The sequence below is a fragment of the Lipophrys pholis genome, assembly GCF_963383615.2.
Source record: "Lipophrys pholis genome assembly, chromosome: 8".
Lineage (NCBI taxonomy): Eukaryota > Metazoa > Chordata > Actinopteri > Blenniiformes > Blenniidae > Lipophrys > Lipophrys pholis.
The window spans coordinates 13,733,982-13,760,403 of NC_137630.1; the positions used below are offsets into that span (position 1 = coordinate 13,733,982).

Genomic DNA, 26,422 nt, shown 5'->3' on the forward strand with positions numbered 1-26,422 from the left:
GACAAGAATCGCACAAGGTAAATAATCACTTTGGAACATCTTTCTGTAGATGTCATGTGACAATCTGAAAGAAAAGTGTTTACATGTAACAAAAAAAAATTAAAAAAAAACTTTCCAAATGCTTTTTGATGATGAGCAGTTGGTTTTTTGCAGAATTGCAGTATTCATGAAATGTGTTACCAGGTGTTGCTTCCCTGTGCATTTACAGAAAGTCCTCGATGACAAAACTGCGGTACAAACAAAAGTAACACAAGAAGAACCTGCAGTGGCCGCGACAAAGCTCAAAAGAGTTCAAGGAAAAGAGTTGCAGAAGCCTGCGTTCACCAGCAAACCAGATGTCGTCGTCTTCAAGGTAACGGCCTGAACGGGATTCAGCCGCGGCAAGTGTTCACTAAAGCCTCAAAGATATTTCTTCTTTCAGGACTTTGACGTGGGGAAAACGTATAAGAAGAAAGTTATCCTGACAAACACCAGCTACACCATCAACCAGTGCAAGCTTCTCGGCGTCTCCCCTCAACTGAAGGACTTCCTCTCGGTCAAGTAAGTTTCTTTCTCACAGTTTGTAGACGAGTAGGACGCGAGTTGGAGGGAAATGGAGACAAACCTGAATAGAAAGTTCTGTATCTAACTTTTACTCTCATGTTGACATGTTTGTAATGTTTGAGCATTAAACATCAGAACCTCAGGATAAAAAGCACAAAAATGAAGAAATTTCTGCTCCTGAATGTTCAACAGCATATTACAGAAAGAATAACTGAATGCTCGGACAACTCGTGTGCGCGGCTATGATGGTGCACTGCAGGTTGAATAATCTGCCCATCAAATAAATGAAGGCTTCATGAAAACATGAAAAGAAACACGGAATGTAAATTCAATAGCTTGAGATGTATTTTTTATTATTATTCATACGTGACCTGAACTCACTGATACGATTTGAGTTTGCCTCTCAGACCAGTAAAATTATGGAATAATGACATAAATAACAACAATTCCTAATCTTTACTTTGTTTCAGTGCAAAGACATACAAGTCCAATATGACAAAAGTGTTTAGGAAAGGAAAGGAAACAAAGTGTGATTTTAACATTATTCCTGCTGCAGGGTTTTACTTGCGGTCACTTCTACTTCTACATGGTTTCTGTCGTCTTTAACATGCATGTTTTTCCTAAACTTGGTGCGAATGCAGACCTGTTCATCTTAAGGCTCCGGGGCTGTAAGTGGCCTTTCAACTCTGCTTGAACCTCATGGTGTCACCGGGAAATCCACAATCAAATGAAAGTCACTGTTGTTTTGGGCTTTAATACATCTAAAATTGTCATGTTATTGGCCATTATTACATTATTGGTTGTGTATAGAATCCTTGGCTAGCAGAGTTATCAATTATTACCTCACACAAATTGGTGTTTCACAGTGGAAAAAGACAGTTAATAAAAATTGATTTTTCCAGGCAAAGACTGGGAAAGACGCAGAGAAGAAGAAGTGACAGAGCAACAATAGCTGTGTAAAACAAAAAAAGGCTTTTTATGAAGAGATGATTCTTATTGAGCAAATCTCAATTCAACGTATGTCTCAGCCCTCAGTGCAGATTCCTTCAGGGGGCCCTTTGGGAAAACGAGGAACTTGTTTCTGGTCCATGGACCTTAAGTTTGACACCACTGCTTGAAGGTTGAATTCATCCTGTTGTTGAGGTTTTTCATATTTACAAACTGAGGATTTGAAGAAGAAAAGCCAATAACGTGATCGATGAATCATGGTGGGAAAGATCAGTTTCTGTAGGGGGGGGGGGGGAGCACACAGACTCCAACAGCCCACCAGAGCCAATCATGAATCACGTCGGAGCAAATTTATCATCACATTCAGAAGCGACCGTTGCGTGATTTTTCTTTTTCATGGGTTTTCTCTTGGACGTAACTGTTGAAATGTGTTCGCAGTGTGTATTTATAACCCTTCACGCGATCCACACACGAAACCAACGTCAAAGGACTTTACCGTGTTGAACATCTTCAGTTGTCACACCAAAAAACATCTGTTTATCCGTCAGCGGGTTTCGAAATACAACTACTTCTTGTCCTTTTTAAAAACGACGGCGGGGTGGACGTGAAGGCAAAGCCTGTCCTCCCACATATGGGCGCCAGCTTGGATCACCACGCTCACACAGCTCCTCTTATGAGACTCAGCTAAGTGAGTCAGTCTCCGTCTCTCCTCGCTCCTCTCTCCCTCGGCCTGCCAGCAGCCCACAGGCCCCCGAGCAGAGAAGCATTCTTCACCAGGTCACTCGCTGTGTATCACTTTCCCATCAGCCCTCCTATGACTTGACGTGGTTTCTCCCGCTCTCGTCCTCATGCCTGACTGAGCGAAGAGTCTCGCGGAGTGAGCTGGGAGCCACTGTTGATGCCGTTCTCGAGCCTCCGTGAGAGAACCACTTGTCTGAACGCATTACCCTCCAGCGCTCTGCTCCCAACTCGCATTTCCCGAACAAACGGGTGAACGCACACATACTGTATACCGCTCATTATACCCACTTAGTCCCTCGCATCTCACTTTCCCGTGACCGCGGCACAGTCAGCTGGCCTTCTGATTGTTCACCATTGCAGATATTTTATTTATAGAGACCCATTTTAAACCTCGAGAAGAAGAGTTGAAAATGAAATCAATCAAATTACAGGAATATAATGCTGCTTTTCTACAATACAATAATAATACATTATTAAATACATACACATGCTGCAAACAATACAGTCATTTATATGCAATTGTTGACTGAAATTGGAGGAGTAGCACAAGGTAACACAATTACAGATAAAGTATTTAATTTACAGTCAGATCTTTTTTGATTTGGCCTTACATACTGTGGCGTGAGCGCTGCCCCCATCAGAAACTATGAAACTACAAATGCTATTGAATATGAGCCTGAATATTTTATTCACCTTGCAGCTTATCATTTAAATCTAATAGATTATAATCTTCTTACTGACCCATATGGAGGAGAACAAACGTTTTTGATTCATACAATTGTGGATCAAGTCAAGTTTTCGTTCAGTGAATTCAGCTTTGCATCTGCTTTATGTCATCGTTTTTTTTATAAGACCCATAACCCTCCAAAGGAAGTGTGTTACAGACAAATGAATTGTTTGGTTTTGGTCATTTATAAGTACAGAGTCGATCTAATATCAAAGTTCAGGGTCGGCAAGATCTTTGTTTGAAGGGAACAGATCAAGGCCTAAAATTAACAAATGTAGCAAATGTATTTCACTTAATCACAATTCTATCGCAAAAGTCAAGTCAAGAAAAATAAACATTTGAATGTGTATCAGTGCAACACTAAGAAAAATAAGAGTAAATCGTGGGAATGAGGTTTAAGTATTGAATAAAGTCGAGTTTTGGCAACATATCACCAAACTGGACATAAAAAATGTTTTATTTAATAAGAAACAGCATTTTGACTTTATTAAACTTAACGTTTTGACTTATCTTTGAACAGTTTACCTTTATTCTCAATGATCAAATTTTATTTGGGACATTGGAACTCTATTCTAAATATGTTCTTTTACTGAAAACAATTCTATTTTTTTCCTTATTATGGCTCTAATACACCTTAACTTATTATACCTGCACATTTTACGATTCAGCTTTTGTGTGTAAAACTGCTTAATCACACATTGATGGCCACACTATTGCAATCAGTCCTGACAACTGCAAAGACTCTTTATGACTCACCCAGCTTCAAACCTGAGCAATGCAGGAAAGAGAAACACATGAACCAGGAACTTACCCGGGCTTTTTCACACCAGCCCATGGTTCCCTGTACGCCCCCTGATTTTCTAAAAATGGCTGCCCCCCCCTTCTGCCCAGCGTAGGTGCATTAGTGCCAGAATGGGCTGTGCTGAATCTTTTCACTATTGGGACAAAGAGGAAAAAAAGAAAAAAAACTGCTCGGGCTTGCCAGACATGGTGAAACGCCATCGAAACCATGGAACCTGTGTTTTTGCAAGGAGTGTCACATCCTAGCACGGTTTGTAAGTGGCTGGCTGAGAGGAAGACACCCCTCTGTGGTCTCTGTGCACCTCAGCTCCTTAGTGAGATAATTCCTAAAACTGTTGTGGGAATGGTGGTACTCGACAAAATGTGATGGTGTGATCACACCTACAAGTTGTTTCATTTTCTCTGGAAATTAATGGAAAATCTGTTACAATATGAAGCACAAACGAACCTTTAAGAGCCACTGAATTAAATGTTTTATTTCATTTCTTTCATTGAAACAGTGTGGTAAAATCACAACCTAATCCAAAACCCAACGTATGTGACCACAACTAGGCAAAGACAACCTCCACATTTGTGTTTCAGAATATGGCTCAAACTTGAATGCTAAAGGGAACCTCTACAAAACATGCCCATATTCCCTTGTTTCATTCTTTTGGGTTTTTTTTTTTTTTTAGAGCTGGCGACACTGCTCAAAAGACAGGAGGCTGAAGTGAAAGTGGCAAAATTAAGGATGTTGAGGATTTCCAGCATGGAGAGGTTAAAGAATGAGTAGAAGGACAGAGTTTGGGGTGGCTTGGTCAGTTATGGACGAGTGATGATAACAATACAGCAGAACGGACGCTGAGGATGAAGCTGCCAGACGTGAGGACGTTCACTAACACAGAGATTGGTGTGAGGAAGGTGCATACTGGAGACTAGTGGTGTGATCCACTGTATAAATCCATGATGGGAAAATGCAGAAAGACGATTTGTTTAAACAGTAACTATCATTCTATTACAACGAACACTGACATTGACAACTGCCTGAAGACATAAGTCAAGAGGAGCGCAGTTCCAACTTTCAGAAAGTTTTCATGATAATCAGTCAAGCTGTACACACTGGTTGCAAAACATCTCACATTCTCCTCTTGTTGGTGTAGGCGAGTTACAGTTGAGTCTGTTTTTTGTTTTTGTTTTTTTACCTTAAAGGAGACATATCATGCTTTTAAATCCTTCCTTTTTACATATAAATCATACAGTTGTGGTCTATACAACGCGAAACTGCAATGCTTGGGTCTGAATTCCTCATTATTAGAGCTCCACAGGCCCCTTTTCAACCCCTTTTCTGATGTGCTTCTGAGAGCAACTCGTTTTGGGGCGGTCTCTTCAAATGCAAATGAGACACTTCATACCCCGCCTCCTCTCCAGGTTGCAGAGGTGACACTCGGTTCAACGTCACCCTGTTCGGCCATCTTTGTAGTTTGATAGAACAGATACAATTATCTAGCGGCGCAGAAACTTTATATTCACACATTATTTACAAAATGTCAACAACGGAAGATTTGTCCATCCAGCCATACATGTTGGAGCCAGAGTCGGACCCGGCGGAGCGAGATGAAAATAACGATGATGCACCTGCAGAACAACGTCTTCATATGGATGTAACGCAATGGTGTGTTACTATATTTACACTAACTTCTCCATCCATGCCCACTACTACAATACTGCCTGTATTACAACGACTATTTAACACAGAAGTTACATTATAATCTAAAACGAGCACACAGCGCTAACATATGAAGACGGTGCAACTGCTAATGCTAACAAAACAATGACAGGGACGTCTTATCATCACACTTTTTAGCGTTATATACAGCTTACCGAAGTGCTCTGTTCGTCGTCTCCATAGATAGAAGGAACTGACCGCTCAATCAGACGAAGTCTTTCGGCAAATCCTTCTTTATACTGGCGGAGGTTGCTGAAGCAGTCGTCCTTAAAGTGATTCGCGCACACAAAAATGACCTTACCCACAGATGTGGGTACATTTCTGTGAAAAATAAAACTCAACCAGGCACTTCGAAAAGGTTCTGATGCTGGGAGACGGTGTAACGAAGCTTGTGGGTTACTACATCCAACAACCGAACATTTCGACTTATCCTCTCGTAACTTCGGTTGGACTACAAAATCGCAGCGAGAAACAAAAATGGCGGATTGCTCGAAATGTCGATGTCCTAATTTGGCAGTTCCGCTGAGAATACTGTGACGTCATTGTTCAAAAAACGTAATAGAGAATAGAAAAATCGAAACCGATCGCAAAATATGACCAAAACAGAATATAAAGATATCAACGGAGCACCTGAAGAGACTACTTTGAACTTTTCTGTACTTCTAAACACTCTAAATATACAACAAAATGCATTTAAGGGCTAAAAAAGTGGATTTAGCATGATATGTCCCCTTTAAGTCATGGTAACTTCTCCCTGAGGATTAATCTAGGTCTGTACATCTAAATACTATAAGAACGTAGTAACAATTCCCAGATATCTTGGCGGTCTGTCTCACTGACAGAACTACAAGAGGCTGAAAGAGGCCAGCAGGCGTCATCATCATACGTCCAGGAGAAGGGCTACATAGACCTTATCGATATTCTGAAATGTTGAAATGATTCACTCACATATCTGTTGTTTTTTTTCCCCCAAAACAATATTTGGTCTGCAAACCAAATAGAGGGACCAAAATATGAAACGCCTGGAATATCAATGTTTTTCTATTGCTCTGATCTATACAGAGTCTGAAGAGCTTAATAGCTGTCTAATTTTATCCCATTTCTCTGTGCGCTGACTTTGATTGGGCGAGATTAAACTCGACTGGCTTTTCAAATCAGGGACCTGTCTGGAGTTGTTCCGTGATTTTCAGAATAAATTGACGACCACAAGTGAACAACGCATTTTTGCTTTATCGGCTGTATCAAATTTGGAAATAATGCATCGAGATGCATGTATTTTATATCAAATTAGTAACTCCATTGCTGGAGGAGGAGTGCCTCATTATTCCAGAACTAACTCAGTTTTCCTTCCTGCAGCTGTCCGGCTGTAAGCAGCATTAACATCGGCTTCTATCTACACTCTCCGTAATAAATAAATCAGCAGACTTGAGTACGTGTTAACTTACCTTCCTAAGATCACTCTGCTGCGTTTTGTTCATGTTGGGAGTTAATGCCAACTTGTTGCTACTTATGTTTTCATATGAAAACAGATAACTTTCATTGTGTATTGGGTGCCGTTTACATGACAAAGGTGCTCGGAGCATGTTTTTTAAAAACTGCTCCCAAGGTGGAACTTTTCAAAAATGTTGCAACACAACTTTTCTGAAGCGCCGTAGCAATGGCGGAGTGTCATGACTGTCAGTTCATAGTCTCTTGGGTCTTCGTAGTTTTATAGTAGATATAACAATAGCAATCCAACTTTGTGTATTGTTCTCTGTGCGCGCGCGCGTGTGTGTGTGTGTGTGTGTGTGTGTGTGTGTGTGTGTGTGTGTGTGTGTGTGTGTGTGTGTGTGTGTGTGTGTGTGTGTGTGTGTGTGTGTGTGTGTGTGTGTGTGTGTGTGTGTGGTTTTATGACAAAACCAACCAATGGCGCCAACTTGTGGCTCGGTATGTTAACGACAGTGCTTTCAGCGTTTCTGGTGGTTTCGTGTAAATTGACATCGTTTTCAAAACATTGCCATGCAAACGCAAAACTTTTCTGAAACGAAAAAGCTAAAATGATGCACTTTCACTTGAAATGTTGTCATGCACGCAGGGCCTTGATCTAACAAATGCACTACGGTGGCAAAGCTACATTGAATGAACATTATTTTCACTGTGAAGGACTGTCTTTGCCCCTTTACAGTAGCTGTGATTGGATGGATGGATGGATGGATAATGTTACTCCCTGACTTTTAAAATGAGTAACTGCTTCTTCTAGTTAGATACTAATTTTCACTAACTAGCCTAACTCTTAATATAGCTCACTCCACATTTTAAAATGTTTGACAAAATCCTGCATGTTCATGGTTCTAAAGCTGCAGTGACAGTTCCTGTTTACCCGTTTTTACTTTGTGTCTCAATGTCCATCAACTGAGTCATATTTTTATTATCTCTGATTGAAAGACAAAAAAAATAAAAAAAATCATTGAATTATAACATTTAAAATACATTTTCAGTAAGGCTTTGGCCGTGCGAATGATGTTGGATGTTTAAAAACATCGAGTTTGCGTAGGGACCGATTTATGAGCCCAGATCAGATCTTGACAGCGAGCAGTGACAGAACTATTCTGGGAGTTGTCTCAAACTGAGTGCTGGCAGAGCTTTCAGGGCCTGATGTGTCTCGAACCGCCTGTCTTCAGATTTAGCTCTCTGTATGCCATGCATGTGTTCTCAACCAAAGATCAGAAGTAAAGTTTAATCGAGTTTGACCTCTCTTTTAAGTTGACCGCTCAATGAGCTCTTCAGTTTGTCAAAAAAAAAAAAAAAAGTGTTCGTGTTAAACAGATTGAAAGCTTAGATCTGGATCAGTGTTGAGAATCCAGTGAGTTCCATTGTTTAGTCTCCTCCGGTCATCTCTCTTTCCCTGACATGACGTGTACGAGTCAAAGTTGGACCTGGTATTCTGTGACAGTGAAATGAGTATTTCAACACTTCTTTTCGGTGTGTTTTCAAGCTTGTCCAAATGTGGATATTCATTAAATTCAACACCAAAATAAAAGGTGAGGGTGAGAAAAAAGCGATCTTTACTGTTGATTGAAATATAAAATATTTCTTAAAGCGTGGAAAGAAAAAGCCAAAGTTCAGACTGATTTTAAATCCACAAAAGGAAACTGATGAGAGATGATATGGGCGAGGGTATTCACTGTACGTACTGTACACAGAGGGAGTGGAGAGACAACAAGGCAAAGCTGACGGCAATCAGAGGCGTGGCTAATCAAGGAGGGGGAGGAGCACAGGGCCACATACACACAAGGAGTAAACCGACGTAAAACCGAGGCAAAAGATGAAAGACTGGAGCATCACAGACAACCTGTCCACTTTAGGATTGTTCCCAGCAACTCATCTCTCTGTTAACTGGACCAACATTTTCACTAAGACGAGTTGACATGTTTGTTTTTGTTGTTTTTTAAGAAAAACACTCAGAAAAGTCCGAATTTAGCAAAGATGTTAACATATTCTGCATAATATATTGTGTCCGTCTATTGAGAGCCCCTTGTAGAGAATTAATCACAGTCTGGATTTGAAATGCTGCTATGCCGTACTAGATTATTATTTTGTATGCCAGCCTGGTAAATGCACGCTCAATGTATCTCCTAACGCCTTTACCCTCAACTAAGTTACTTAAAGTCGATTTTGTGGGGTCATTGTTGTGACAAGCGTCGCCATCTTCTCAGACAGGAATGATGAGAGCTCAAATGATCCAGTGGAGTGATTTTCCTGACAGAGCTTACATCTCACCTTGTGTTTGTTATTTCGATGAACATTTCGACCAACTGCTCTGCTTTAGTGGCTAAGATTACTGGTGCTAACCCATGAGGAGCTGGACACTGGACCATTTAGCCTACTGTTTGTGCACATTCTTTGTCTCGGATGTTCCTTGCATGAGATCAGCTCAGCCTAAGTTGGATAAAGTGTTGTGGAAGATGGATGGTTGAGTTGATTGATTTACTGTAGAAGCACCCGACAGAGAGCAACGTTATTGCAGAATGTGGCACACAGGATATTCAAGTCACACTGTATGGCCTCAATTTAAACTTCATCACTCCGGTCTTCCTATAGATGCTCTGTATGCTCTGGCCTCATTTGCAGCTGTTTATATGGGACTGTAGTAGCCCCTTTTTCAAACACTTCCTCACTCAGCATTTAATCCCAAGTGCACTGCTCTATTTTCACACCACCTGTCTTAAAGCTACGAGAAGAAAAGCAACAATACAGGAAGAATCATTCCAGCAAGAGAGAGACAGAGAAGTTGGGATGAAAGTGCGACGTGACACGTAGATATTATTTTTCTGAACAAATGCTACAGCTGCACCAGTTAGTCGCACGACTAGTTCAAACCCACCAGCCCATTTCCCCTCCGCTCTGTACAAACAAAGTCCTATCACTATTGTGCCTTTACTCTTTTTCAGATGATTAAGTTTTGCTTCATCATAATAAATTTTCCCAGCTATCCGGCATTAGAAACCGTCACCCAGTTTCTGGGAAGATCTGAAGCTGTTCACACCTTTGTGAATATGTGAAACACTTCTACAAAGACGCGTATCAAACCGTATTACAGTCTCACATCAAAACATGACTACAAAAAAAGTACAGGAGTTGCTCTGGATACAAAGGTAAAAATAACTTCTTTCAACACTGTATTGTGCTCATGTGCACTTTGTTTCTGGATCCAATGTATTTCCTCTTTTCATGAGTCGTAGAAATGAATCGTTTTAAAAGGTGTGGAATAGGAACAGTCCATAATATTGATGTTTTTCCTCATGTATGCTAAACTATTTTATACTGCGTGCGTGCGTGCGTGCGTGCGTGCGTGCGTGCGTGCGTGCGTGCGTCACACCACAACATAAACAGTCATGTACATTACAAGTATATTCTGAAAATTAATTTTTCTTAATCATATGCTAATAAAAAAAAATGATTTTTTTTTAACTCTATCTCTGATGTATTTTTGTTGCTATGTTCAGTTATTTTTATATTCACAGTATGTATTAATCACTAGATGTGTATCAATTGACAAAACAAGCTCAAGAACCAAACTGAAACTAGTCTTTTGCTCAAAATCAGCACTTTCATTGCACATTTTCCATCTTTTGCAGCAGGATGAAGCAAACTGAAAAGTACTTTGATGTCCATCACATTGTGGAACTAAATCCGAAGCCTAATTATGCTCCTAGTTGTATGTTTTCTAACTTTTTGTTTATATACAGTATTGAGTTATGTGAATCCTCCCTGTTTCTCTGGCTGCCTGCCTGCTACATTTATATCGATCGGCCTTCTTGTGTCTCTGGAAGGGCGGCAAGTCGTCAGGCTCCTCGGGGCAGCGATCGGGTTGGCGGGAACATGTGCAGCGGGAGCCACATGTTGCTTTAAAAGAGCCTGCGGTCCTCGTGCCTGTTTTCGGCTTCCCGGACTGTTCGTACTGCGATATAATGAGAGCTACCGCTTCATTATCATTTCTATTGAACCACCTTCCTGCTCGATATAGCAACAGGAGATTTTCCTCTTGCTTTGTTTTGGTTGTGTGCAGGCTGAGCACCAGGGTGACCTTTGACCTCAGTTCTATTTTCTGCTTCTCTTGCTTCATGCAAAGACACCGATACTTGCTTCTACAATTTATTCTCTGTTGCAGGGGAGTTTACTTGGCATTATATGTTTTATGTCTTGGTTAATGTTATTGCTTTCATAAGCAGTTTACTGCTTTTCCATTGCAGAGGAAATGTTTTGTTAAATGAGAAAAGTCATGTTTGTAACACATAATTTTTTGGGGTATTTCAGCTTTGAGCCTCCTGGTTCTTTGTCTGCTGGGATGTCCTGTGACATGCAGGCTATTTTCCAACCTAAGGTTAGTAAAACCACTGTTAGACCTCTGCAGTACATCATACAGATCTACGAAAAACATTTAGGGGTGGTTTGTGTGGCTATAATCAGTTTAGATCCAATTAAATGTGTGAAACGAAATGGTGACTAAAAGGAAGACCAAGGCATGACTTTTCTAGAGACGTACTGAATCAATACGCGATACATGCAATACTTACAATACACTTTTTTCTTGTTTTTCCAGTGTCTTAAGTTCAAGCTTCTGGCTGGCAGAGCTAACTCATTACCCACTCATGCTCCATTTCAAGTTTTTAATGATATATTAAACACTTATTCATAGAACTAGAAGATAAATTTATGTTCTTATTTTGTGTTGACCAGGTCACCGTGTCGAAGGAGTGAAATGTAGTAACCACACGAAACACACCGAGAACGCCAACACTGTGCAGAGCAGAAACCATGTCAGAAAGTGCTTCCTTTTAGCTAAAGTCAACTTATTGCTCGACCCTCCTCAGCAGTCCCAGTTTACCAAGTAGCCCAATGGGGAAAAATAATAATTATGATAATAATAACTGTCCGCCCCTGCCCCGAGGTGAAAGTCTAAATAATACAATGAAGCAGGTCTATGTGCTGTTACAGGCAAGGCAAGTGTATGTATATACCGTAGCAACATTCAGACAAACAAACGGTGCTTTAAAAATGTACACCAATGCAGTCAAAATATAAAGACCAGAAATACATTAGGCGAAGCAAATCAGATATTAGGTAAGAAATATATTACAGTACATTTACGCCCAAGACCATCAAATCAAAGATAAGTCGTAAGATTTTGAATTCTTGACACGAAGGCAGCCAGTGCAGTGATTTGATCTCAGGTATTATGTGCTCCACCTTCACTGTGTTGGTGAGGACTCGAGCTGCATTTAATTATTGTCTTAATGTGGTTGTTAAATTTCAGGCCTGAGTCCATAATTAGCTCGAGCTTAATACTGCATGAAGACATCAAGGAAATACGCAAGATTTGTATTCAGCAACAGCCACTGGGCTTTTTTTATGGATTTGATCATTCTCTTGAAGACAGTTTCAGAGACAAACAGTAGAACCAGACTAAGCTTGATATCTACACCATAACAGTCAAACGTCAAACTGGGGCAGTGGAGGAACACATGCATCATACCATGTCTATCATTTAATCAAACACAAGACTTTTTTTTATTTTATTTTAAACATCACATTTGTGCTACTTTCTGCCTCCTGCAGATAAACAAGGACTTGGAAGGTGAGATCCAGTTTGCATCAGCAACTGGGTCGTTCTCAGTCCCGGTCAGATGCATCATAAAGAAATGTAAAGTAGGTGGTCTACCACAGACAATCCAGGATCTCTTCCTAGCTATTTTGTTAGTTTTCTAATATGATTATGTCTTGGTGTATGAACATACATATCTAAGTTTGCTAACATTCGGCAGCTTTGTACTACTAATAAGGTAAAAATTGTGATCAATAATTCATGTTGATATTGATGCATGTAAAATTGTGTTCTCGAGTGAATGTGAATATTGATCCTTCCTCCAGCTCGAGGTCGACATCCAGCTCGTTGATTTCGGCTCACACATTGTGGGCCAGACTATTTCACGGACCATCACCTTGACCAACAAGGGCGCGCTGGCCACCTTCTTTCTCCTGGACGCGTCGCCATTTCTCAGTCCAGAAAGTAGCCATGTCCAGATGCCATCCCAAAGCTCTGCCAACACATGCCAGGTCAGACCTCAGCATTCGGAGCTCGAGAGTTACTCTGTCTTTTATGTGGTGAGGAGGAAATTAAATACAAGTAATAACAGTTGATTCAAAGTAATGAGCGCGTGTTTGACTCGTAGGAGACATGCAGTCAAATGCAGTCAACAGCAAGCAACCAGGACAGGTCTGCTTCCCTGGATGCTGGAGAAACGCAAACCGAGCAGCAGAGTCAGGTGCTCTCTGACTCTTTACAGCAAAAGCAACTAGGTAACACTCCAACAAACACATGTACAAATTATATACATAACATAACACGTTTACTCTGAGCTCTGCAAGAACCTCAAACTGGAAACTGAATCGGCAAGATTGAATTCATCTTAACGTGACTCACACTGGGCTCACTCATTTCTCTTACATGACCTTGTTTTTCAAGCAATTTTAAAGAGGAACCTGGTTGTAAATGTTTTCATTGATACGAATGTTTGTTGCATTCTGGGTGTTGTTTTTTGATTTTTGATTTTTTTCTTTTTATAATAGTAGTCTCACTGCTTCAATGCAAAGGCTTTCCTGCTTATATAACTTAATAGCTTAATAAAGAAACAAATAGGTCATATAGGGAAAGGTAATGTAATCGAGCTCTAAATGTATTCATTCAAATGTTCCAAAATTTGTGGATTTTTCATTTTATTTGATTATTGCGGGTGAAATTATCATACTTTTTCAGACACGAATTGAAATAAAAACCGACTTTTACATTTAAAAACCCCCAAATTACCATCATTTATTATTCAACATTTTCAATACACTCCTTATGGACATTATGTAATTGTATTATTTTTATCCTCATAGTTTATGTTTGGATAAGAGTAAATAACTGAACGAAATTTCTAATAGAAACTTATCCAATGTAAAAAATAGGTTAAATCTTAAACATCAAGCATGTTTTCAATTTTATCTATTTTTTAAGAAACGCGTTATACAGACGTGTCTGTTTCCAATTGCAATTTCCAGCTTTTTCGCCGAGAAAGCATCTCCAGACAACTCTGCATCAGCAGTCCTGTAAAAATCAAACTACAATCACACATCCGACTCCTCACAGAAGAAGTAGAGCCGGCGCAAAACAGAGAAACAGTTTCTAACTTTGTTTGAAGTTGGAGGGTATTATAATTGAGCAAATATTAGTGAGGCCGTGAACTAAAGTGAGCTGTAAAACATGAAATCTGGAAAACGTCGTGGAGCTTAATCCCATTTTGACATTAGCGTGTGGTTGAAAGCACTGCAGTGATTAAAATACAGCATCACAGGGCAGCCGGTCGTGTTTGAACATCATTTAGTGAAGAAACTGTTCATTTGAATCAACTTATGAGAAACACAAAGTACGATCTGAGACTGTCTTCTCACCATGGATGATTTTCCTTGTGTTCCTGTTCCTGTTAGGCCTTTCAGTCCTTGTAAGAACAGAAAGAAAAGGACACACACACACACACACAAACACACACACACACACACACACACAGAAAGCGAAGGGTTCACCTTGCTCTCACAGCTGGTGACAAGGAGGCATCTTCTCTTTAATGCTCGTTCAGATCTGAAGTCCTCATCGCTGCTCTCAGCACTTTCCACTGCTGATGCTTTGATAAGCTGTGCAGTCTTTTGCCTCTGCTTTGCTGGCGGTGGGAATTCGCTCCGTCTCATTGCTTTTTCTTTTTTCTTTTTTTTTTTTCCTCAACTTCACTTTTGTTGGAAAAGCACATCTCATTCTTATGGAATTTATGTCAGTTTCTCTACTAAAGCTTGCAGCAGGTCCAACACTGAACCAGGTTACACTGTTCTATTATATAATTGCTATGTCGCATTTATTCAGGGTTTTGCCATAATTGTATTTGTCTTTCTGTGCATATTGACACAAACATTTTGATCAATTTGATCTTTCTGTTTTTGTTTGGTAAATCTTTCAGATCTCTTAACCAGACTAGAAATAATGTCCGCTTAGAAGTGTCTGGTTCTGTGTGTGCAGCAGGTCCTGAAGCTGTTCCAGAAATGTGTACGTCCTCACTTGTGGATGTCCAGACAGATCAAATCGCCTCCGACTCCAGTGATATAAGACTTGGAAATGTGAGTACTGAGTCTTTCTTTTATACTGATTAGTATTATGACACCAAACACTTCATAGCTAAAAGAAATGTGTCTGGATCCGCAATGTGCATCAAGCTGAGGGAGGGAGGGAGTGCTCATCCTCCGACACTTTGAAAACTCCTGAAAGAGAGTATGAGTTCATGAAAAACGGTGCATTCCACAGGCTGTACACTGTATGCAACTGGCATCATGTGATTGCTCATCGCTGGTTGGAATAGGTTTGTCTCAAGAGGAGAACAACTAAAAGAAAGGCCCCGTTGTGATTAAACGCAAAAGATGCATTCCTTTGGAACTTAATTACGATGTTGATTGACATGATCAAGCTCGACCTACACACACGACGCAGACAGAGTCAATCGTAAGTTTTTAATTGGAGGACGCCAGTAGAATATACACATCCATGTCACCGAAAGCCACGACAGGACTAGAACCTCGACCTGGATAATAAATGTGCATGTGAATACACACACACGACGACAGCGATGAGCCTGTTAAAACACTTTACAGGCCATACCAGTAAACAGACAAAAAAAAGGACAAACATTTAACCCTGTTATTGAGTATGATTCATCTGCATTTGTATGTTACTTTCACTCCAAATTTGTTAAACATGTCTGCCTGGGGAATTCTCTGCCTCTTTGTTCTGTGTTGTTTTCAGCTGTGTGCTGCCGCGTGTGCCTTGTGGCCCATGTGAATTTCTGGATCTGTTCAGGGTTCATTAGGTCTCTCTGGTGGGGGCCTAATGGTGCATTACCTCTCCCTCTGCGCTCATTGTAGCTGTGTGTATTGCATGTGCCTGCATGCCTTCGGCTCCATCTTTGGCATTTTGAATGATACTTTGAGCACCGTGTGTCTTAAATGACAGCTTATCCATCAAACTATCACAGTCCCGCAATACTTAGTAACTTGCTGCATCTAAAGCATGTTGAAACGTATTAGTTAGTAAACTTGGTTTCGTTTTTGTTTCCTCGGGAAAAGATTAGCTCTTTCCATAACTCTGTCTTTGTGTTTTGACATCTTTAGTATTTAACGTAGCTTACTGTGGCAATGCCATTGTTTTAGTTATGCGACCGAGTAAAGAACTGCTAACGTGTTGTAGTATCACCTTTTCTGCATAGTCAGCATGGCAGCTTGTTGTCAACATTAGCATGGCTTTTGATTGGTCCATACATGATCTAATGTCCATGGATGCAGCACAATAATGTTAAAGGAGTAGAAATTGCATATTGCATTTGTTGATCTTTTTCACACCCATGTGGCCCTCGTCAAACTTGTCGGATTTAGTTCATCCCCTACATAAGAAACGAGACAAAAGTGTCCACCACTAAAAAAAAAAAAAAAAAAAAAAACGTGTCAATGAAAGAGGAGTTCAGGTACCAGAGGTTTCAACCATCGAGGGTAATTGATGGTAAAAAATGACGGGACGAGGGAAGTACATGCAGGGTGGGATGAGTGTGACAAAAGCGTAGTAGAAAGAGTGAAAGAGAAGGTTTATAAGACAGTAGTGCAGCTTGCTATGATATGTGGTGCAGCTGGAAGTTATTCAGGTGAGAGGCAGAGGGAAATATCCCGAACTTTTCATTGGGAATGAGCAGGATGGTCATCTAGTGAAGGAGAGCATGAAGATGGTGACGGGGTGAAATGAAGCCAAACTCTGATGGGAGCAGCCAGAAGACAAAGAGGATTGAGAACTGTATGTGTTGTAAAGGTAATGTTTAAAAAAAATTTATTATAATAATAATTGCATATTCTCGCTTATCAATCCTTCTTCAGGTGAGAGAGGGAGAGATTGGACCATTTGAAAGCATCAAACTGGAAATCATCTTCACCCCGACTCTTCCCGGAATGACCAAACAGGACTTCCACATCAAATTCTCTGACAAAACCAGCAAGCCTGTAAGAGACCAAAATACCTCACGAAGGGAAATGGCATGATATTAAATTGATGAGACACATTTTGAATGAATCAAAATGTTTTCAAACAGATTCCCATTCAGGTGAGGGGAGTGGCCGCCAGCATGCCCGTATGGGTGGTTCAGCCCAGCGTTGACTTGAAGATCTGCATGTTCGACCGTCTTTATCAAGACACCATCGTGGTGCAGAGTAGGTGGGTCTCACAATATAAGATGGCTGACAACTTTGTTTTGTGGCTCAACATTTATGGAAATCCTCCCTTCAGAATCCAATATGAGCGCCATATATTGTGGCTGCCCTGGTTTTAAAGATGCACGACCCAGTACAACTAACTAGTCATGGAGGAATACACATAAAGGTTGTCTCTCCTGTTGTCTTAGTATCTTCAGCTCACGTGTTGTATGTTTAATATGTTGCTCAGCTTAATTGAAATGTAGCATTATAGTGTAATGAGTCACTTTATCATAAAAGTGTATGGGGGGGGGGTTGCTCAGGGACTCAAAGGGCTGCAGTGGGATTCAAATCAGAACCCGATCTCGCCTCTCTACCATCAAGGCCACCACTTAACTCCAATTGGTCAGCGGTGTGAATGAAATTGTGGGTGAAAACTGGTAAATACAATAGATGGATGATCAGTTTGCAGGAGTTTAAGATCAATAAAAACACAGGTAAACGATCCACAAATTTTCTTTAGCCTCATGTGTACCATGTTTAGCCCATTTGGAGTTCTGGATGACATTCAGCAGTATTTTGTCCCTCCCCAGTGTAATATGGGAAAAGTGTTCTCCATAACTGGATTAAACTGGTTGGATATTTTCTGCAGATGTGCAGCTGTATCACCCCGTACTCTTGTCCACCTACCTGGTTTATATCAGCAGCATTCGCACATTTAATACACATAGTCATTTTAAGTTGAAATATCTGAAAGCAGGCTCCAGTGGAACACACTTCTGACTAGATATTCAACACATACATTTTACACATGCTGTACTACTTTGTTTAGGTTGCAAAGTTTTCCTAAAATGAAAAAGTTTCATTGTTTGTTTGTTTTTTATATAAGATGATCAGTAATAAAATGTAATAGAAAAATCTTTGACAACAAATCTTTTGATGTAAAATAATTGTAAGCATGCAATGAATAGGAGCCAGATTAACCTACAAAACTAAAGGCTAAAAGTCACATTCCTCATTGCTGCATGGCGATAATCATGGTTTTGTCTTCATGTACAGTTTCAGCAGATGGTCCATGACCATACACACATATGCAGGCTTCTCCCAATGGAAATGGCACAGTATTCACTAACAGTCCATTTGTACAGGCCTATATTTAAACTTTGCGTTGCCAGTGCAGCATGAAACAATGGGTTTTCAAGGCATCGCCATCACAACAAAGTGTATAATATTGGCAAAGGTTGCAAGCATAATACAGCGGCATCACCACAGGCTGTGATATCAGATCTTTTCTTGGCAGTTCTCTGACATCACGCTGGCATTCATTAGATAAATAATGCCATTTCTTCCCCGCTAACGCTCCGCATTTGCAGTCATGAGGCAGTGATTGGAATATTGAGTGCAATTTATGTTTGTAAAAGTGAAGATTATCGAGCAGCATGTTTGATTATGCGGCATCATCTCTGAGTATCAAGGAAAAGTAATTGAACCTGTTCCAAACTTGATTAAGTGCGCACTTGAGTAATAAAAAGAAGTTGGGAATTCCCATCATTTGTCAGCATTGTTCCCCCCAAATAAATTATTCAAGATGACTAATAACCTATTTCAAATATATTTCTGAAATTCATTAAAGAAAATGGGTTCATAAGAACACACAAGACAAAAATATTAAAGTTGGATTATTTGAGCGAATGTGGAAAATCCTCAGCCCAATGACTTGGCTGCAGAAGAAAGTGCTGCACATCATAGTTCCATTTTTTTTTGCTCTTGTTGTCGTGTTCGTGAGCATCCTTGAAATAGAGTTGGAAAAGTAACATGGACTGCTGATGTAGCATGCTGGCTTATCTGCAGAGTGCAATGCTGAAACTCTCTCACACACTCGGCCGCTGCCAAAGCAGACACTTTCACAGAAAAACGGCTCATGGAAATCCCTTAAAATTGACAGGGCCCGCTTTACTTGTCAGCCAACATAAAACTCCCCCCTCTGACTATTGCTTACAGCCAAGCCGCACATCGAGATATTCAACAAATGTGCGGCTATAATAAAATAGAAATGTATTAGCTGATAAATGCTACCTAAACAAAGGATGATGTAAGGGGCCAAGCGGTAAGCCCGCAGCGCCGCAATCCTCTTTGATCTATACAACAGCACCGACCCGAATCCTTTTTGATTATGGATGTGATGCATTATGATGCACACATAAGGTTAAGAAGTCACCAGGGGCGGCAGCAGCACAGTCCATCACCTCAGCCAGTCATTGTGTCACAATATGTAGGGGAGGGAGTGCTCGAGTGGGGGCGGGGGATTTGTGACAACTGCCATCTGGTGTGCTGGCACACCAGCACATGTGACAACATGACGATGACAGCGTCAGTGTGAACTGCAGCTTTTAAAGTAAGGGAGAAGAAAAAAAAAAAGAAAAAAAAAGACGACGACCAAGCAAAGCATGGAATACAGTATGTCAATCTGCCTGCAAGACAATAATTTGAACAAATAAATAGCTTGGCAGGCTTTGGAGGGAAAACAATGGGAGGGCTGATGCTTTCATCATCCACTTTGTCACTTTTCGTCTTTGAGGAGATAGTAGATATCCCACAAGTCCTCTTTAGTTTGTGACAGATGTTTTTTTTTTGAGAGAGCAGCACAAAGCACAATTGAATATGCCTATCTTGTCCACGAGCCAGTGAATTGAATATCACTCCTACTAATTGAAAGTATTTTTATGAGGTTTTAAAATGTGCAGTATTCAACTCTGGCTCATGAGCCAATGATTATTCAGAACGCAGTTGGCAGAGTTTTTCCTCTTTTTTTTTTTTTTTTTTTTCCCTGTCTCTTTTTTTTTCTCTGTATTTCAAACGCTCAGCCTGGACTTTCAAACCCTCCTCCACTGGCACCAGCTGGGGAGTTGAGAATTCCTGCCCAAGCTCGAGCCATAAAAACACAACCAACCTGCTTTTTTAAATTTATTTATTTGCTTCACTGAGCATTCTGTCCTTGATTTGTCCCTGTTTACTGTATTTCTAATGTGCCTACTGTACCTCATCTTGGCGCAGCCAGAGTCCGGTCTTGTTTGGGCAATGCGAGTGTGTTATTGAAATGTTTTGATTCTCCTTCTTTCTTTCTTTTTTTTTTCATACGATGGGGAAAATAGAAACGTAGATGCTAATGAAAAATCTGTTCTTCCAGCTGGTTGTTTTGAAGTATGTGATATAAAGCAGACAGTGCTGCATTATGGGGACAGTTGCCCGGAGCCCTTGCCATGAAGGCTTGGTACCCCGTGGGGTTTCGGGAGTACATGTGGAATACACAAGCACAACCACCTGGCCCTTTTAAGAAAGGGCAGAGGCACTGCAGTCGCCATGGGCACTCACAGTCCTGGCACTCACTTATTCAGCTCTGTATACAGACTCAGCGTGAGCAACTTCTCTGCAACACGGCCTGAAAGCACTGAATCTTGGTGAACATCATGTTACTATCAGTGCTAATAGAACCCAATACATTATGTTCAGCAGTTGAAGTTAATAGGGAACGTAAGCTGGATTTACACCATGGTGAGACACGTTAGTTTTACACTGCTCATGATGCGTTGGTGCAATAGCAATGCTGCTTTATCAAGCCGCCACAGCTCAGCATGGCAGTTTAGAATAGCTCCGTACATATCAAGAGGTATCCTTGGGGAAGACAGTGAACCCCAGGTTCCTCCCATCGATGCAACCTTACATGGCAGCCAGCGCTATTGATGTGTGCATGTGTGACTAAATGTGATCGATCCTACGAAGCGCATCTCGACTCCTGAAGCAGTAAAATGCACTTTACAAGGAAAGTCCATTTGTTTGAGACTAAAAATAGTTTTTGATTCTATTTGCTGTGGTTTTTCCTTCTTTTGTGGTCACTTACTGTAAAGGTCTTTTTGAGGGGAGGTAGTGATCTGTTTATGATGCTCTGCCACCTCCTTCCTCTTCTCCACTGTGCAGGTGAACAGGCAGTTCAGCAGTAAGTCATCAGGCTGACTTTCTTTGGCTGACTGCCTACTATTACAGGTGATTCCTCCAATGGAGCACAGTGTGGCCTTTTTTTTTTTTTTTTGGAAACCTTGTACATTTCCCCCCCAACACTTGTCAATTTTTTTCTTTCTTTTGTTTCACTTGCTCTCAAGCAGTAAAACCCTTGTTCTGATCTAATAAGACAAAAGGACTCATTCGACCATTCATCCGTGTCACCCCTCAACAGCTTTTATATTACCATAACAAACAGTATTGTGTTAAAACCCAAATGCCATGGAACATTAATTTAAAAAGGCTTTACAAACCCCGATAAAATACACGGTCAACTGTTGTGAACAGTATTTCCTGTGTGTTTTGCTCGGCGGCATGGTGAAAACGATGTAAGCATACCTATTTCATAACGATAGGGGATAATCTGATACTACAACATCCCCTCTTCTGGGAATGCTTTGTATAAGATTTAGGAACCAGTCTGCAGGGTTTTGCTCCAATTGAGCCACAAGAACATAACGGTTGTTGTCCACCAATGTATTAAAGGATAAGGCCCGGCTCACACTCTTTCATCCTCAAGATAATATTATTTGATGGTGTGGTGATTAGGTTGCTGTTGCCACCAGACAATATATTCCTCATAAAATTTAGATAGAAACATATTATGGTGGACTTTTCCCCCCCCCCAGGAATACTAGTAAAAAGGCCTATTGAAACTGTTGCAGCAAATGTAAAAACCGAATTTCTTGTGCAAGCTCTGACGTTGGTATTTCCATGCAATGCCCTAAACCCTGAACAGCAGCCCCTGGCAAGAAGTCCATGATAATACTTTTGGCCGACACTGTGATATTACACAATGTGATCAGGATGAGAATCTCTTCTTTCACTTCTGTTACAGATCATGTCGCTGGTTTACAGAAAACACGCGTTACGTCATGTGAGTTTTTTGTGTGTAATGTGGTCAACATCATGGTGCCCTTTTTTATCCGGATGACACAAAGTTTGCTTGACTATAAACTCACCTCGAAATCCTTTTGTCATTTAAACTGGTCACAGCCTATCAGTAAAAGCAGATAAGAACAGTTAAATGCATGTTAATTAAAATGCCTAATTGCCCTGAAAGATTACGTATCCGTGAATATTCCCTGGAGAGTGATTTGAAGGTTATCATTTAGCTGGAATAAAGATAGCGACTTAATATCCCCCAAGTGTCCCTGTGAGTCCTTGCCTGGGGGAATCAGCCATCTGGTTGACCTTGCTGCTCAAAGTGGGTCATTCCATTTGAGAGGGGAATCGAAAAATGAAGGGCCCCTCTGTCAATCTGGCCACCGCTCTCTCCTGGCCGCCTCTGTGTCTTTCAAGATCAAAGCAGGTACAATGAAACGCTATCGCTGCATACACTTATCACCTCCAGCAAACAAGGTGTTTTTTCACTCCGCTTGTTTGTACTGTCATCGTTTCTGAAGGTGTGGGCCGTGGTTGGATGTGTTGGAGAATTCCCAAGGTGGGGAGCCATTTATATCACAGGCCTCAGCAATAACTGAGGCTTGTAGCCACAGGCACAACCATCTGTTGGATCCTCCAGAAAATTGGGTCACTTAAATGTTATGGACTTTGGGTACTGCAGTCTATACCAGGCGATTTTTGTCAGTGTCACTCAAATGGAAGTCTTTCATCTCTCCTTGCCAGGTGATAAGGAATAACAGGTCTGTCCTCCCATGCACTTTCAGTGAATATGTTTTTGTTTTTTCGTCTTTATAGAGCTGATATGAAGGGACTTTTTGTCAAATGGGCTTTAGGAACACATGGGTACATCATCTAAAATTACCTCTTGAGATAACAAAGAATAAAGTGCACATAGTTCAGAAAATCCTTACTGTGGAAAGCAAAAACCTAATATTCCACAATTATTAAATGAACAGATGTCATTAGATTACATACACAGCCCACAACTTAAAGCAGTCTGACAGTGGCAATATATTTAGTGACAATGGGATGATGTTATTTTATGTTAATCAAAAAGTATGCTCAAGTAAAGGACAAACGCTGGTCACCTCCAGTTCCGCACATCAAGAAATTTGTTGTACTTAGTTACTTCCCGCTGCTGGAGAAGCCCAGCAGTTCGCCTTGATTGAGCATTTGGCAACATTGAAGAAGAAAAACTCCCTTTTAACAGGAAGAAACCTCAGACAGCACCATGCTCGGGATGGGCGGCCATCTGCCTTGAGCGGCTGGGGTGTGATTTACGTCAAACATTATTGCAATGCAGTCAGTCGTGTGCCCTTCAAGTAGACAAGTAGGCGTGGAAGGATCAGTCTAGTGGATGTGCACATACTGCATCCAACTTTCACAGCAGAGAGCCTCTTCAGGTCACGTAGCACCGCCATCTGCATCTTTATTGGCAGGCAGTGTTACCTGTTTGTTACTACCTGCGTATTATTTATAAATGTGTGTGTCACTCTGGGTTACCCTTGTATCACAACAATGTACAAGTGCTGTTAAGATCTGAGCTAATGAAACAATATCTTTTTCATAACAGAGCCAGCACAGCCTTGAAAGTGAGCTTTGAGGTGTGTCCGGAAATGAGGAAACACATGGAGATCCTACCAAAGACGGGCTTTATTCAGGCTCAGTCAGGCTTTAACACCCAGCTGAAGTTCATGCCAAGGTAAGGAGAGACACACAGAGGATGTCGCGATAATGGAATTAGTGGAGCTGCGATAATCTTATTTTAGACTGAGCTTGTTAGGATTCTGTCAGCCTTCACCAAAAGTGCAACGGTTTCACTCGAGAGGAGACTCATTTTGCATATCGAAGCCCACTTATAGTTTTTTCTCCTCTTCAATACGGCACAAGCATACACCTACTCATTGCACTGGAATGAATTTTAAGAGAGCCCTCAAGTTAGTTTGGTTTTTATTATGATTTTTTTTCAGTCAGTGATAATATTTACTAAAGTAGTTAATTGAAACATCTGCACAACCGCCTAAAAGTAAGTTAATGTGGCAAACAACACCAGCCGTCCCTCCATCTTCTATACTGCTTATATCCTGTGCAGTGTCGCGGGACACTGGAGCTGATCTCAGCTAACTATGGCCGAGGGTAAGATACACTCTGGACGGGTCGCTAGTCCATCACAGGGCAAACTCATAGAGAAACACCAAGGACATTTAGGGTCACGTGCATATGAGGGTAATTTTCAGACTGTGGGACTAAACCAGAGTACGGGAGGAAATCTGCACTTGCAAGGGAAATCATGCAAACTCCACACAGAAAGTACGGCCTAACAATACAAACTATTAAAAAAAAAAAAAAAAAGATTAAATCTGATTCCAAAAATTTCTGGTGACATCCATCATTTTAAGATGTTCTTGGAGGAATATGGGGAACTGGGGTCGCTGTTAGGGGCTATCCATTCTTTGGACTTTCATTGTCAGAGCTGCGTCCACATACTTGATATTAGGTCAGACTTGTTCGTGGTGGCTGTTGGAATTTCACCAAGCCTGTACTTTGTGTCCCCTTTTGTTTGTGATTTTCATGGGTAAAGTGATGTGATGTTTATCATGCATTTTGGGAGCTAAGAAGAAATTCAATGAGAAAAGTTACAAACATCAAGCTGTATGTCTGAAAAAAACCTTCACACTGAGGGCCCCTGCATGCCCCCGTAAGAATAAGAAAGTGCGGCTGCTGACGTCAGGCAGCTGTTGAAAACAATTCCTGTTCGGCTGGAGATTTCATACACCAAGAAGAAGCCTTTCACATCAGGCGCACTGCACAGCTTATTTCTTGCTTCAAATGTTTTCAGAAATCCATTCAGTTGAACTGTTTCAGGAATAAAAGATAAAGTTTGTGTTCGGTTTTAATGGTTTTAACCACAGGTTTTAGCTGCAGGAGTGATGCGTTCAGGCGCATCACGTAAACTCGGAACCATGCTACATGCTCACGAGCGTCGGGGCTCACACAGTAGCGAGGCTACATGCTAAACCTAATTGACATGATTGAAATGCGACTGATACACTCATTAGTGAGCTGGAAAGTGTGTGCGCAGCACACCGCAGTGCAAAACACACGCCCCCCTGTTGCAGACTTGTGGCGGAAGACAGAAGTAAACAAGAAAAATCTGACCAATAACACACGGGTTTGCTGAGCACGCTGCAGAACTTCGACAAGATACTTCGGCCCGGCCGGTTGGCACAGCTCAACAAAATTTCTTCTGACAGAAGGAGCTGGCCGAAGAAAATGACGTGTCCGAACTTTGTTCTTGTTCTTATGGAGTACGAATTGGCCTTGACATGGGATAATCTGGAGAGTTACTTTGAGACTGTACCGTGCAACAAAAATTCAAACTGTTCTTTTTTCATGAAGGTCCATGAGGATATCACTGCTGAGTGAAAGGCACACACATCAGATACCATGCACTATACTATAACATGGCAGCATGTAAGTGTAACGATGTGTTTCTAGCCGCCTGCCAACCACTTTTTCAGAGGAATACAAAAGAAGACAGTGTGTAGTGTCAAAACTTTGGTCCCAAAATATCCGTAAGATATGTCAATGTTGTGTCCAGGATACCTTTTCTTTTCAAATGTAAATATTTTTTAGCTTTTTATTTCGTGGATTTGGAAATTTAATTAAATGTACTTTGGGTTTGTTTGTAAAAAAATTCCAAATTCTTTACCATAAATTCTGTTTCGGGAATGGAAATAGACAAAAAAGACCGTCTGATGTCAGAGGTGACCGATCGATTTCATTTTGTAGCTGTAGGTACATACATCTGCTGTAAATATTATACTACAGTGTTTATATGTTAACATCCATTTTTCATGAGCTGTGGAGTCTCGGGGCAGCAAGTTGTAGCCAGTCAACAGCCGGCGGGAATAAAGGAGTTGCTTCACGACACCTTCATGCACGCTGAGCACAGGGCCACGAAGGTTTCTGATAATGGTTCCTAATGACTTTGAAGGACATGGTAATTCTTTCCACAACAATACCAATTCTATATTTAGACGGAGAGGCAGAAGTTGAACTGCAGTTTGAACGCCAGGAGAGCGGACAGGGGACCCCCAGGGCAAGTATGAGAGGCGTGCAGTATGTAAAAACGCAGCGTGGGCGCCAGTATTCTTCTACCCACCCTCTCCTTTTTTTTTTTCATTTCACGGTTCAACAGC

The 26,422-nt window shown here is 41.0% G+C and overlaps 1 protein-coding gene across 1 annotated transcript in view; it reads left to right on the forward strand.

Annotated features, from left to right (window-relative positions):
- Positions 1-26,422, forward strand: part of cfap74 (cilia and flagella associated protein 74) — a gene marked incomplete at both ends in the record, with an annotated part of 55,548 nt that overhangs the window by 8,693 nt on the left and 20,433 nt on the right. The window contains 10 exons of the mRNA XM_080470035.1: positions 209-352; positions 422-540; positions 11,262-11,328; positions 12,564-12,653; positions 12,876-13,061; positions 13,178-13,304; positions 15,055-15,152; positions 16,947-17,069; positions 17,159-17,280; positions 23,794-23,922. Coding sequence (XP_080326161.1) covers positions 209-352; positions 422-540; positions 11,262-11,328; positions 12,564-12,653; positions 12,876-13,061; positions 13,178-13,304; positions 15,055-15,152; positions 16,947-17,069; positions 17,159-17,280; positions 23,794-23,922 — 1,205 coding nt within the window. The remainder of the gene's footprint in view (positions 1-208; positions 353-421; positions 541-11,261; positions 11,329-12,563; positions 12,654-12,875; positions 13,062-13,177; positions 13,305-15,054; positions 15,153-16,946; positions 17,070-17,158; positions 17,281-23,793; positions 23,923-26,422) is intronic.